Below are 13591 nucleotides of genomic sequence, written 5' to 3' on the forward strand. Positions count from 1 at the left end.
CCCTATCATAACCCCAGTGCCAGAGATGGAAAAACTCATCCTGAAATTCATATGGAATCTCAAGGTACCCTGAATAGCCAAAACAATCTTGAAAGAGAAGAGCAAAGCTGGAGGAGTTACATTTCCTGATTTCAAACTTACCACAAGGCTACCATAATAAAAACAGTTTGGTACTGGTATAAAGGCAGATAAATAAACCAATGGAATAGATAGAGAGCCCAGAAATAAACCCTTACATACATGGCCAAATAATTTTTGAAGGGTGCCAAGACCATTCAATGGGGAAAGGACAGCCTTTTCAACAAATGATGCTGGGAAAACTGGATATCCACATGCAAAAGAATGAAGTTGGACCCTTACCTAACATCATATATGAGAATTAACTAAAAATGGATCAAAGATCTAAATGTAAGACTTAGAAGTATAGAAATCTTAGAAGAAAACATAGGGCAAATCTTCATGATATTAGATATGCCAATAATTTCTTGGATGTGACACCAAAGACATAGGTAACAAAAGAAAAAAAGGGACAAATTGGAAACTTCGTGAAAATAAAAAAACTTCATTTTTCAAAAGACAATATCAACAGAGTAAAAGGGCAACTCACAGAATGGGAGAAAATATTTGCAATCATATATATGGCAACAGATTAATACCCAGATATGTAGAGAACTCCTAAAAATCAACAACAAAAATACAAACAACCCAATTTTTAAAAGGGCAAAGGATTTGAATAGACATTTCTCCAAAGAAGATATGGAAATGGCCAATAAGGACATGAAAAGATGCTCAACATCACTAATCATTAGGGAAATGCAAATCAAAATTACGAGATACCACCTCACACCAGTTAGGATGGCTACTATTAAAGAAACAAAAAAATAGGGCTTCCCTGGTGGTGCAGTGGTTAAGAATCCACCTGCCAATGCAGGGGACACGGGTTCGAGCCCTGGTCCAGGAAGATCCTACATGCTGTGAAGCAACTAAGCCCGTGCACCACAACTACTGAGCCTGCGCTCTAGAGCCCACGTGCCACAACTACTGAGCCTGCGTGTCACAACTACTGAAGCCCACGTGCCTAGAGCCCATGCTCCGCAACAAGAGAAGCCACTGCAATGAGAAGCCCACGCACCACAACAAAGAGTAGCCCCCGCTCGCCGCAACTAGAGAAAGCCCGCACACAGCAACGAAGACCCAACACAGCCAAAAATAAATAAATAAATTTAAAAAACAAAAAAATAAACAAAAAACCGAAAATAAGCATTGGTGAGGATGTGGAGAAATGGGAACCCTTGTGCACTGTTGTGAAGTAAATCAGAAAGAGAAAAGCAAATACTGTAGGCTAACGCATATATATGGAATCTAAAAAAAAATAAAATGCCACTGATGAACCTAGTGGCAGGGCAGGAATAAAGATGTAGACATAGAGAATGGACTTGAGGACACGGGAGGGGGGGCGCCGGGGGGTGAGGCTGGGGCAAAGTGAGAGTGGCATGGACATATATACACTACCAAATGTAAAATAGTTATAGCTAGTGGGAAGCAGCCGCATAGCACAGGGAGATCAGCTCGGTGCTTTGCGAGGACCTGGAGGGGAGGGATAGGGAGGGTGGGCGGGACACTCAAGAGGGAGGGGATATGGGGATACATGTATGCATATGGCTGATTCACTTTGCTGTACAACAGAAACTAACACAGTATTGTGAAGCAATTATACTCCAATAAAGATCTATTTAGAAAAAGAAAATATCATAAATCAAAGATGCATTTAATACACCTAACCTACTGAACATCATAGCTCAGCCTAGCCTACATTAAACATGCTCAGACACAGTACACTGTAGAGTATCCATCGTTTACCCTCCTCATTGCGTGGCTGACCGGGGGCTGAGGCTCCCTGCATTGCCCAGCATCATGAGAGAGTATTTTACCTCATATCGCTAGCCTGGGAAAAGATCAAAATCCAGAATTCAAAGTACAGTTTCTACTGAATGCATATTGCTTTCATATCATCATAAAGTTGAAAAATCCTTAGTCGGACCATCATAAGTGTGGACTGTCTGCACACAGTTGGAAAAAGTCTAGAAGGGAACGCACCAATGTTAAGAGTGGTGTTCCCTGGGTAGTGGGATCATGGGTGATTCTTATTTCTTATCTATAAGCATGTACTAATTAATACATGCTTTCTTAAAATAAGCAGGTATTAATTAAGAAAAATCAGAATAAGTTTGTTTTTGTTTTTTTTGCGGTACGCGGGCCTCTCACTGTTGGGGCCTCTCACTGTTGGGGCCTCTCCCGTTGCGGAGCACAGGCTCCGGACGCGCAGGCTCAGCAGCCATGGCTAACGGGCCCAGCCGCTCCACGGCATGTGGGATTTTCCCGGACCGGGGCATGAACCCGTGTCTCCTGTATCGGCAGGCGGACTCTCAACCACCGCGCCACCAGGGAAGCTCCAGAATAAGTTTTGACAAGTCAAGTCAACTAGGAAAAACATCTGAAACCTCAGGTGAATATGTGAAACACTTATAGAAGAGGGATGAAGAAGGGAGAGGTTTTCACAATTTAATCTAATTCAAAGCTAAATTTATTAAATACCTAGTTTCCCCAAATCACTCAGTATGAGTGTGCAATATATTGATGGACAGATTTCAGTTTCTGGGTTATTTTAATTCTAATTAAGACTTTCAAAACGTAGATTTTTTCCCTTTAAAAAAATGAAATCAATTGGGTTATTAATTTTTCCCCAACTTGATTTAAAACATTAACCCCAAACTAAATACCTTAAAAGAACAAAGCCATTCACATTAAAATTCGTGCAGCATGCCAATGGTAAGAATATTGTTATTCTTTATTAACAGTGATTACTTCCACGGAAGAGTAAACAACTATGCTTGGAAGTAAAACCAAAATCGCAACTAATGAGCGCCGTTCTGAGATCGAGGGCCACAAAGTGAAAAATTTGCAACTGTCATCAGAATTACGCAGAGATAACGAGACCGAGGATTGATTTTTATTGATTATCAAGAACAAATACATTCAAAATGGTATACTAAACATCAACTAAAAATACAGTCAAAACCCAGAGCCAGAGGAATTCCTTCAGAAACCTGTTCGCCCTCTACAGCAGTCCCTTCCTCTGGTCCCGGCGGGTCCCCTTCGCCACTTCTCCCAGCTGATGCAGGGCAGCGCTCCTCCATGGAAACCCTCGCTGCAGGGACGCAGGACGCAGAACTCAGGTCTCCCAGGTGATCCGAAATCCCGCTCAGCCCAGCGTTCCAGCTGCTCGCCCGGCCCTTCCCGGTGCGGCCTTGCCCCGGCCCCGCCCCCCGCCCCGCCCCCTCCAGGCCCCGCTCCGCCCCGCACCTGGCCAAGCCGAGCTCGCCGGCGTTCTGTGCGTCTCTCGCCCTCCGCCGGAGTGTGACGAGCCGAGGTCCGACAGGGGCCTATTGCGCAAGCGCAGGGCTGCGGACTGCGGGTAGGAGAGGTTTGTCTGCGCGCCGGAGACAATGAGGCGCGGCGTTCGGCGGGCTCCTTCCCGGAAGCGGAAGCTTGGAGGGCGGGCCAAGAGGGGGTCGGGAGTCCGCGGCGGTTAATTCCTTTTACAGTGCGGCTCTGCTTCCCTCCGCATGGGCTTTTCTGAAGCTGCGAGAGATGGTCAGGTCCGGATCTCGACCGGGCCAGGTGAGGTCTGCGGACCTGAGGAGTCCACTGTGAGGGTGGAGAGGGACGGAGGGAGTCCTCGGGCCGGGAGACGTGCAGAGCTCCCTGGGACAAAAAGTAAAAACGGAGACAGTGCTGCCGCACTAAAAATAAATGCTGGGAGAGGAGACGAGGCGGGGGTGGGGTGGGGACCTAATCGTAACACCCTAACACAGCCGCTCTGCCCTTAGATGTATATTCTGTTGTAATCGTTGGGGTCCACCTGAGCGCTGGCTTTGGTGTGGGCCCCGGGTTCGTGTCCAGCCTCCGCCGCTGGGTGGGTGACTTGACCTCTCGGAGTCTCAGGACGTTGTTGCACCAACTACAGGTTCTCGGCTTTTCCAACAAGTGCCGCTACTAGCTGGATCTTCCGTCACAGTTGCTGGTATTTTACTACTAGTTAAAAAAAAACCCACAACTCTCCCAGTTAGTGTCCCTGCATTTAGCCTTACCCCTCCTCAAATGCACGCCCCTCATCGATTCTCTTTTCTGCTTAAAATCCAGCTCTGGAACACTTCTTCCTGTTTTTTTTTTCCAAGATAAAATCTCAGTTCTTTGGCCTGTCCACACAGCCATTTTTCGATCGGGCCCGTGCATTCCTTACCAGCCTCCACCCCCATTCCAGTAATACCCAGAGCTCTTCACCTGTGTGTTCTCCAGTGCCCTGGGCGCCCGTGTTCTCTCAGGCCTCTGTGCCTTTCCTCTTTGTTCTGACTAGAATGCCCTTCTCTGCCTGAAATCTTCACTTTCCGTCTCTTGTCCCTCAGCTCAAGGACCACTTACAGAAGTCTTCTCTAACACTCTCACATTTCCATCGTTTGGGTGCCCCTCAGCGCCCCTTTTGTGCCCTTGCTAACCCTTATCAAGCCATTTTTCAGCCTAGAGACATTGCTCGGCTTCCTCCGCTACTAAACAGTTTATCTCTGTATTTTCAGGTAATCAGTCAACCAATAGGAATCAGTCAGTCCTCACTCAGACCCTCTACTTAGAGTGATCTTACTCCTCCTTAAGTATATCCACACATGCATCCCTTTGTTTGGTCTTCCTTCATTTATCAACTCACTTTTAATGCTGTCTTCCCCATTAACGTGAATTTTACATTTTTTTCCAAAACCTGGCTCCAGATTTTCTTCATGAGTACTTCCAGAGCAGCCCCACCCTTATAGATCTTTCTTTTATATTGAATGAATGCAGAATACGTGCAGTCAGCAAGGGGGAAAAACATGGTTTTTGTAGTCACAGTCACCTCCGGATTCAAATTCCAATTCTGCCACTACTGTCATAGTGATAGTAAGCAAAGTACTTTTTACTGCTCCGAGCCTCCTTTTCCTTATCTATAACATAGGTGTAAAATTCTGCCTCAAAGAATTGGGGAGATTAAATGAGAGAACCTGATAAAACATCTGTTTCACACTTGGCATAAATTGTGCAACACAATTTAGCCCCCTTAGAAACAGTTTATTACCATCTCAATGATAATAATAGCAGCTAACATTTGGGTAGCACTACTACAGATATTACATGTAATTTCTCATTTAATCTTCACAACAATCTTAGGAGGTAGATAACACTCCTCATTTTATTGATGAGGAAATTGAGGGATGGAGACTTCAGATAACTTCCTTGCAGTTACACAGCTGGTTAGCAGTGGAGACAGGATTGAGACCCACATAGCTGGTGCCAGAGTCCATTCTTTTAAACATTACTCTTTTAAACATCTCTTAGATATATGACTTTGAACAAGCCACCTTTCTGAAATTTAGGTTCCCATCTCGCAGAAGTAATAACAACTCACAGGGTGTGGATTAAATGGAAATGAAAGGCTTTAGTACACTAAATTATTCTACAAATGTAATTTTATCTTGCACTTGTTGGTAGGAGATATGACTCCTAAGAAATATTTACGATTTTCTCAAATAGCAAAGTAGAAAGTTTAATGATAATACTTAGCGGGAGTAAATGTGAGATAAAGCAAACTGATTCTGTCATGCATTGCCATTTGGGGCACTTGTTTTGGAAAGTGGTTTTGCAGTTTGTATCTAGGTCCTTTAAACAACTAATAACCTGTTATCAAATAATTAAGCTTTTAATCTTGAATGTGAAAGGCTATTTTCAGTATATGAAAACATTTCAGATTTGTTTTTTGACTGTGAAAAATATGAAACAAACCAAGGGCATATTATATTACTTCCACTCAAGGAAATACTACACAACCATTAAAAAATTTGAAGACTATGTTAATATGGAAAAAGACTTAAAAGTAAAAACACAAGACTCAAAATTGCAACTATCTAGTCATGATGACTAAATAAATAATCCATATGAAGCTCCAGTAGCAAATAGCACAGCTATTGCCTAGATTTTGGTTTTTAAATACTGTTGTCCACTAAAAGGAACCATGACTTTTGGGAAAAATGGTCAACTCTAGGGCTGAGACCTAGATATATAAAAATAAAATGGAAACAACAGAGTGAAAAGGCAACTTATGGAATGGGAGAAGAATTTGTAAACCATATATCTGATAAAGGGTTCATAAACAAAATATATAAGGAACTGCTACAACTCAACAGCAAAAAACCAAACAACCTGATTGAAAAATGGGCAAAAGACTTGAATAGGCATTTCTCCAAAGAAGACGTACAAACAAATGGCCAACAGGTATATGAAAAGATGGTCAACATCACTAATCAAGGAAATGCAAATCAAAACTGCAATGAGATATCACCTCACACCTGTTAGGATAACTACTATTAAAAAAAGCACAAAACAACAACAGCAAAAAACAATCCAGAAAATAACAAGTGTTGGTGAGGATGTGGAGAAATTTGAATCTTTGTACACTTGTTGATGGGAACGTAAAAGGGTGCAGCCGCTATGAAAAACAATGTGAAGTTTCCTCAAAAATTAAAAATAGATCATGTGATACAGTAGTCCCCCTTTGGATATTTATCCAGAAAAATTAAAAACAGAATCTTGAGGAGATATTTGCACTCCTGTGTTCATGTAACATTATTCACAATAGCCAAGATGTGGTAACAACCTAAATGTCCATTGATGGATTAGTGGATACTCAATGGCATGTTATTCAGCCTTAAAAAAAGGAAGGAAATCCTGCTATATGCAACATAAATGAGCCTTGAGGCTACTATGCTAAGTGAAATAAGCCAGTCACAGGGCAAATATTGCATCATTCCACTTATATAAGGTATCTAAAAATAGTGAAACTCATAGAAGCAGAGGGTAGAATGGTAGTTGCCAGGGGCTGGAGGGAGGAGGAAATGGAGAGTTGCTATTCAATGAGTATAAACTGTTAATTATGCACGATGAGTAAGTTCTGCTATAATCATCATACTATAGTTAACAATACTATGTTGTGCACTTAAAAGTTTGGTAAGAGAGTAGATTTCATGTTACCACAATGAAAAAAAAACTGGATCAGGGTATTGTAAGCATTAGCTCAAAAAATAATGGGGGCATGTTAAAAAGATACAGGAGCCGGTTTAAAAACACTCCTACTGACAGAATCTGGGACAATTTGAGCGTTAGTATAAATAATGATAATAATGCATCATAACCCGTTAAGTAAAACAGGAATCAGTAAGTCCGTACTAACAAATGAAGAAGTACTTCACTAAGGTTGAATGCCAGCTAATAAATGTAGAAGGAATGATGTAAGTTAGAAAAATCACCATTTGACAAATGATTAAGGCAAGAATCCTCAACGGATGCTACTGGACGAAAGTTTGATTAATAGGATGTCTGTGTAATTTCAAAGTATCTCCCCACAAAATGCTTAATATTTACAAAGGTAAAAATAGTAACCTTGTAGTGAAAACTCTGATAGGCACCATCTTTAATCAAACTTAACATCGCCAGTAATGGGGCAAACTGACATCATATGCCTGCTCATATTGTATTGAGAAGGATACAACATCCCTTTTGTGGTATTCCTGCCAAAAAAGCACAACCTGAAACTAATCATGGGAAAGCAGACAAGTCTAAATGTCCAGAGGGACATGCTACCAAAGTAACTGCTCATACTCTTTAAATATGTCAAGGCTGCAAAAGACAATGAATGACAACCCGAGGATCTGTTCCAGATTAAAGGAGGCTAAAGAGATAGGACAACTTAAAAGGCAACATATGATCCTCGATTGGATGGGGGCCAGAATTTTTTTTCTATAAAGTACAGTGTTGGGATAATTGGCAAAATGTGAATAAGATCTGTAGATTAGATTATAGTATGGTTTCAGTGTTAATTCCCTGATTTTGATAATTATACTTTGGTTATATGAGAGAGTGACCTTGTCCTTAGGAAATATTTAGGCATAAATATTTTTGTATAAATTTATTTTATTTATGTTTGGCTGCGTTGGGTCTTCGTTGCTGCGCACGAGCTTTCTCTAGTTGCAGCGAGCAGGGGCTACTCTTCATTGCAGCACGCGGGCTTCTCATTGTGCTGGCTTCTCTTGTTGTGGAGCATGGTCTCTAGGCACGTGGGCTTCAGTAGTTGTGGCACAAGGGCTTAGTTGCTCCCCGGCATGTGGAATCCTCCCGGACCAGGGATCGAACCCGTGTCCCCTGCATTGGCAGGCGACTACCCAACCACTGCTCCACCAGGGAAGTCCCAGGAGTAAATATTTAAATATAAAGTGGTATCATGTCTGTAACTTAATCTGAAATGGTTCAGACAAAACGTAATTATATACTTTTTTTTTGAGAGAGAACATGGCAGATGTAGTAAAATGTCAGCAGTTGGGGAATCTTGGTGACATGTATACAATTATTTGTACTATTATTTCAAAATAAAGAATACAAAATAAATTTGAAGGAAATGTGCCAGTGTGATACTGTTACAGGGTGCTTTATTTTGGTTAATTTTCTCTACCTGGTTTTCTGTAATATAACCTAATGTGTGTGTTTTTTGGAGAAATGCTGTATATAATCTTACAATTATGCCATTATTTATCTCAGATAGTATACTAATTTTAATTTTGAAAGATAATTATTGTGGTAGTTGTTTTTAGACCTAGCAGCACAATGGTTTGGCTTTTTATTGTGGTCCTGGCCAGGACACCGACATAGATATTGTGAAAGGAAAGACCCTGAGGGGGTCATGCAGGGGCCAGCGGAGCTATGTTACATGGGATCTTACTTCCGCCAATGTTGGTTCTCACTGCTGGCTTTATGACTCCATCATATTCGAAGCTATCTTAAGGAGAAGTAAAACTTTTTATCAACCCAATTAAAAAAAATGTATTCTCAGTAGCATTCTTAGAAGGAGAGTGTACATATTCAAGCAAATAACAGAATATTGTATAACTCCAGAAAGTTTAATAGTTAGTGCTCAAAGCTGTCTTGGAATGAAATATGTAAACATGTCAAGAAAAATCCTAAGTATAACTGCCAACAGTGACTACACCTGAAGGCTAGAATGAGGGAGTGAGTAGGGAATTTAATTGTGTCTTTTAAAAGTTATATTTTGAATAGAGATTATATGATATAAAGTTTTTAAGATATAAAAAGGTATACCATGGAAAGTCTCCCTTCTTGCTCTGTCTCCCAGATTGTTTCCCTCCCCAGAGGCAACTACAATTAACTATTTCTTTTGTAACTCTCAAGGTATTGGATGCATGTAGAAGCAAATTTTTTTCTTTATTCTACACAAAAGGTAGCCCACCTAAGGTATTTTTTAAATCAAAAATTAAAAAAACAACATATGTTTTTAAAAAGAAAGATTGAGAGAATGAGATATAGATAAAGAGGAATGGTAGAGTTTTCATGTGCTAATCTTGTCAGGCATTCTAAAGAACGTGGATAAATAAAATCAGAGTTATGGACTCTGCCCTGTATCTTGAATTAACTTGTATGTTTTGAAGAACTGGGGAATGTAAAACATGTTCAGCGGTTGAGTATTGTCCAAACTTACTATGGTAGATACTTCTGATTAAAATAATATCTCAACTTCATTTTCAGCTTAAATAGACTTAAGACACAAATGTATGTGTTGTTTGCTTGACATCTATATAGAACAAATTATAAGAGTTCAGTTGTAATTGTGGGTTTTATTAAAAATAGCATGGTACATATATAAAATGGAGTATTGGGGCTTCCCTGGTGGCACAGTGGTTGAGAGTCCGCCTGCTGATGCAGGGGACACGGGTTCGTGCTCGGGTCTGGGAAGATCCCATATGCCGCGGAGCAGCTGGGCCCGTGAGCCATGGCTGCTGAGCCTGCGCGTCCGGAGCCTGTGCTCCGCAACGGGAGAGGCCACAACAGTGAGAGCCCCGCGTACTGCAAAAAAAAAAAAAAAAAAAAAAAGAGTATTATTCAGCCTTAATAAGGAAGGAAATTTTGTACATGTTACAATATGAAGATATTGTGCTAAGCAAAATAAGCCAGTCACAAAAGTACAAATAGTGTATGATTACATTTATATGAACTTCCCAGAATAGCCAATTAATAGCAACAGAAAGTAGAAGGGTGGTTACCAGGAGCTTAGGGGAGGAGGGGATGAGACGTTAATGATTAATAGGTACAGAATTTCAGTTTGGGAAGATGAAAAAGTTCTGGAGATGGATGGTGGTGTTGGTTGCTCAGCAATGTGAATGTATTTAATGCCACAGAACTGTATACTTTAAAATGGCTAAAATGGTACATTTTATTTTGTGTATGTTTTACCACAGTAAAAAAGGGAACGGAAACAATGAATAACATTTCAGGTTTTGTCCAAACAGCATACTGAGAATGTAATAGAAAAAATATTTGTATATATACTACAATATAATGCATTATGTCATAGGTATTATCTTCAGGAAAGCACACTGGACCTGCTAAATTAACAAATGGAAAGAAAGGGTAAGTACGTAAAGAAGTTTACAACTTCAGGAAATCTCAAGAGATTTTCAAGTGTTTGGGCTAGACTAAATTTTTCCTACCCTAGAGAACTAAATGGGGCTCTACCTTCACAAAAGTCTGGGGAGGGACTTTTCATATCTTACCCATGTTGATCATTTTAGTCTTTACAATCTTCATAAAGTCCTGCATAAATCCATCTTTTACATGGACAAACTTTCTTATCCAACCTTCACTGGAAAGAGAATGTCTGTTTATAATATATTTTGGGAAAACAACTTTTTGTGTCATATGTAAAGATATTAACAAACTTGTTTTCTAGGACCCATTTGAGAAAGATATCTCGTCTTAATGCAGATTCTGGCTACCCCACTCATTCTGATTCAGAAAGTCAGGTAAGATTAAACTGAATAGATACAATATATGCTATTTTAATTAGTTTTCAGGTAAAAGCTAAGAAGTGGGAATAAAAATTCAAAAGTAAAGTATTAATTGCTCTAATGAAGACTTTTTACTTTAAAACAAGTCTTCTACCGATAATAAATTGCTTCTAAATAGGGAAATTTTTAAATTACAGAATTTTTTTTTCCTGAATTAAAATTTTGTATACAAATTTCTAAATGACTTTCTCTTTGCAGACTGAAACTGTACAAGGGCTTGATGGTTGTGCTGCTTTGCTGCGGGACATTTTGAGAAATGAAGATTCAGGTTTTATTTTTTAAATGCTTCTTTGCTGATCACCTTTTCTCAATTAAGTAGTTCTTTTAATGCTAATGAATTTTTGTTTTGATTAATAGTAGGTTCAGAAATAGCATATTCAGAAAATAGATATAACCCCAGACCTGTAGAAAGCAAACAATATGGATCTAAAAAGAAAGGACATGAAAAACATACTGTACCTTCTGTAGTCTGGAAGGAAATTTGTAAGTATTTTTTTCTCTTATTTATTTAAATATAATACTTAATTCTGGGGGTTTTGATAAATTATTGGGATTATGCAGTTGGATTCATTTTAATAACGTTGGTTATTCAGGTGTGTGTGTGTGTGCTTGTGCTTTTTTTCCCCTCTGTTCAGCTTCTAATCACTGAGTAGTTACTTTTCCAAGAAGAAAAGTAGAAAAAAAAGTGGCTAGGTTTGTAGGAGGAAAGGTTCAAACTCATTTTGACATTTGGGAGGTGTATAGAGTTATCTTTGTTCTCCCTGCCCCTTGTTTTCATAGATATTCACAAATTGGTTGGGTTTCATGTGTATATTTATTGTTTTAAAAATACTTTATGTGTATATATATATATATTTTTTAAGTAGGTTCAATAGCTCAATTTTTGAGCTGCACAGTTAGAAGACATGGTAATAGGAAGGTAAAATTCCAAGTTGGATAAGATATGTAAGGAAAGAAGGCCTGCCACTGATTGATGGTGACTGTGGCCAAGGATGTTTTATACCCTCACAGTTAATCTTGCTGACTTAATTAAGTGTAATAATTCAGCAAGCAGTTTAGAATAATCAAGTTTTGATTATGTTGTTCCGTAGAGGCCTGTAGAACAAGATAGCCCAAAATGGAAATGAAAAAGTCCATAATGGGGCTTCCATGGTGGCGCAGTGGTTAAGGGTTCAATCCCTGATCCAGGAAGATCCCACATGCCATGGAGCAACTAAGCCTGTGTGCCACAACTACTGAGCCTGTGCTCTAGAGCCTGCGAGCCACAACTACTGAAGCCCGTGCGCCTAGAGCCCATGCTCCGAAACAAGAGAAGCCACCACAACGAGAAGCCCTCGCACCGCAACTAAGGGTAGCCCTCACTCATTGCAACTAGAGAAAGCCCACATGCAGCAACGAAGACCCAACACAGCCAAAATTAAATAAATAAATTTATTTAAAAAGAAAAAATAAAAGTCCACAATGGGAATTCAGATGGTCAAGAATGGAACCAGCTAGTTCCACAGTTCAGGTGGGCCAAAAATGTTAACACAGCAGTGCACACTTAGATTCAGCTTAGGCAAGGAGTGAAGTCTAGAAAATTATCTACAGCAATAGCCCTGGGTATTAAGAGATCAGGATCCAGGCAAAGAGGCTGAGAAAACGAGGGCAGAACATTCATAGGACTAGAGGTTGATGTTGCAGGTGGTCCTGAGTCAGAGAACTAAGGCAGAGGAAACAACTTACTAACCTATCTTGGAGGCCAGTCACATTTAGCCTCGTATTGTCTTGACCTGCTCTGCTCAAGATGGCAGTCTGTAGCCAAATGTGGCCATTGAACATTCCAAGTATGGCTAGTACAACCAAGGAGCTGAATTGTAAATGTTATTTAATTTTACTTAAATTTAATTTTAATTTGAAAACTGGTACTTGATCCAGTTATTAGAAAACTTTTGAGTATGTTTGGAATAACAGGTACATGAATCTACTTTTTTCAACTGTAAATTTTTTTTTTTTTTCGGTACACGGGCCTCTCACTGTTGTGGCCTCTCCCATTGCGGAGCACAGGCTCTGGACGCGCAGGCTCAGCGGCCATGGCTCACGGGCCCAGCCGCTCCGCGGCATGTGGGATCTTCCCGGACCGGGGCAGGAACCCGTGTCCCCTGCATCGGCAGGCGGACTCTCAACCACTGTGCCACCAGGGAAGCCCTCAACTGTAAATTTTATTAAATCTAATACAGATCAAGGATTTCTGATGAAAATTTACCATCCAGATTGAGATGTGCTTAATAGTAAAATACACAGTATGCTTAGAATATTTAATGCAAAAAATAACTTAATGTTAATTACATATTGAAATGTTAATATTTTGGCTATATTGATTTGAATAAAACATGAAAATTAATTTTACCCATTTTTAATTTTTTTAATATTGCTACTGGAAAATTTAAAGTTGCATATATGGTTTACATTATATTTCTATTGGACAACATTGGTCTAAACCAGGGTCAGCATACTACAGCCAGTTTTGCTTTATAAATAATGTTTAGTCATTTATTTTGTAAATAAAGTTTTATCAGAGCACAGCCATACTAATTCATTTATGTATTTTCTTCTTT

General features: G+C 39.8%; 1 protein-coding gene across 5 annotated transcripts in view; it reads left to right on the forward strand.

Moving 5' to 3' along the window:
• The first annotated feature begins 3439 nt into the window (after positions 1-3439).
• CCDC14 (coiled-coil domain containing 14) overlaps positions 3440-13591 on the forward strand; it is a 44308-nt gene continuing 34156 nt past the window's right edge. For 2 of the 5 annotated variants that reach the window (XR_004526389.2, XM_019923263.3), the window contains exons 1-5: positions 3577-3681; positions 10502-10557; positions 10877-10949; positions 11193-11262; positions 11355-11477. Coding sequence is in view for 2 of the 5 variants with exons in the window: in XM_019923263.3 (XP_019778822.2) it covers positions 3652-3681; positions 10502-10557; positions 10877-10949; positions 11193-11262; positions 11355-11477 (352 nt within the window). In the remaining 3 variants the exon portion in view is untranslated. Of the gene's footprint in view, positions 3485-3542; positions 3682-10501; positions 10558-10876; positions 10950-11192; positions 11263-11351; positions 11478-12086; positions 12505-13591 lie in introns of those variants that run through there. The other 3 variants (XM_073804151.1, XM_033855744.2, XM_073804150.1) reach the window with 3 other exon arrangements.

The sequence above is a fragment of the Tursiops truncatus genome, chromosome 4 (assembly GCF_011762595.2).
Source record: "Tursiops truncatus isolate mTurTru1 chromosome 4, mTurTru1.mat.Y, whole genome shotgun sequence".
In the NCBI taxonomy this organism is placed as follows: domain Eukaryota; kingdom Metazoa; phylum Chordata; class Mammalia; order Artiodactyla; family Delphinidae; genus Tursiops; species Tursiops truncatus.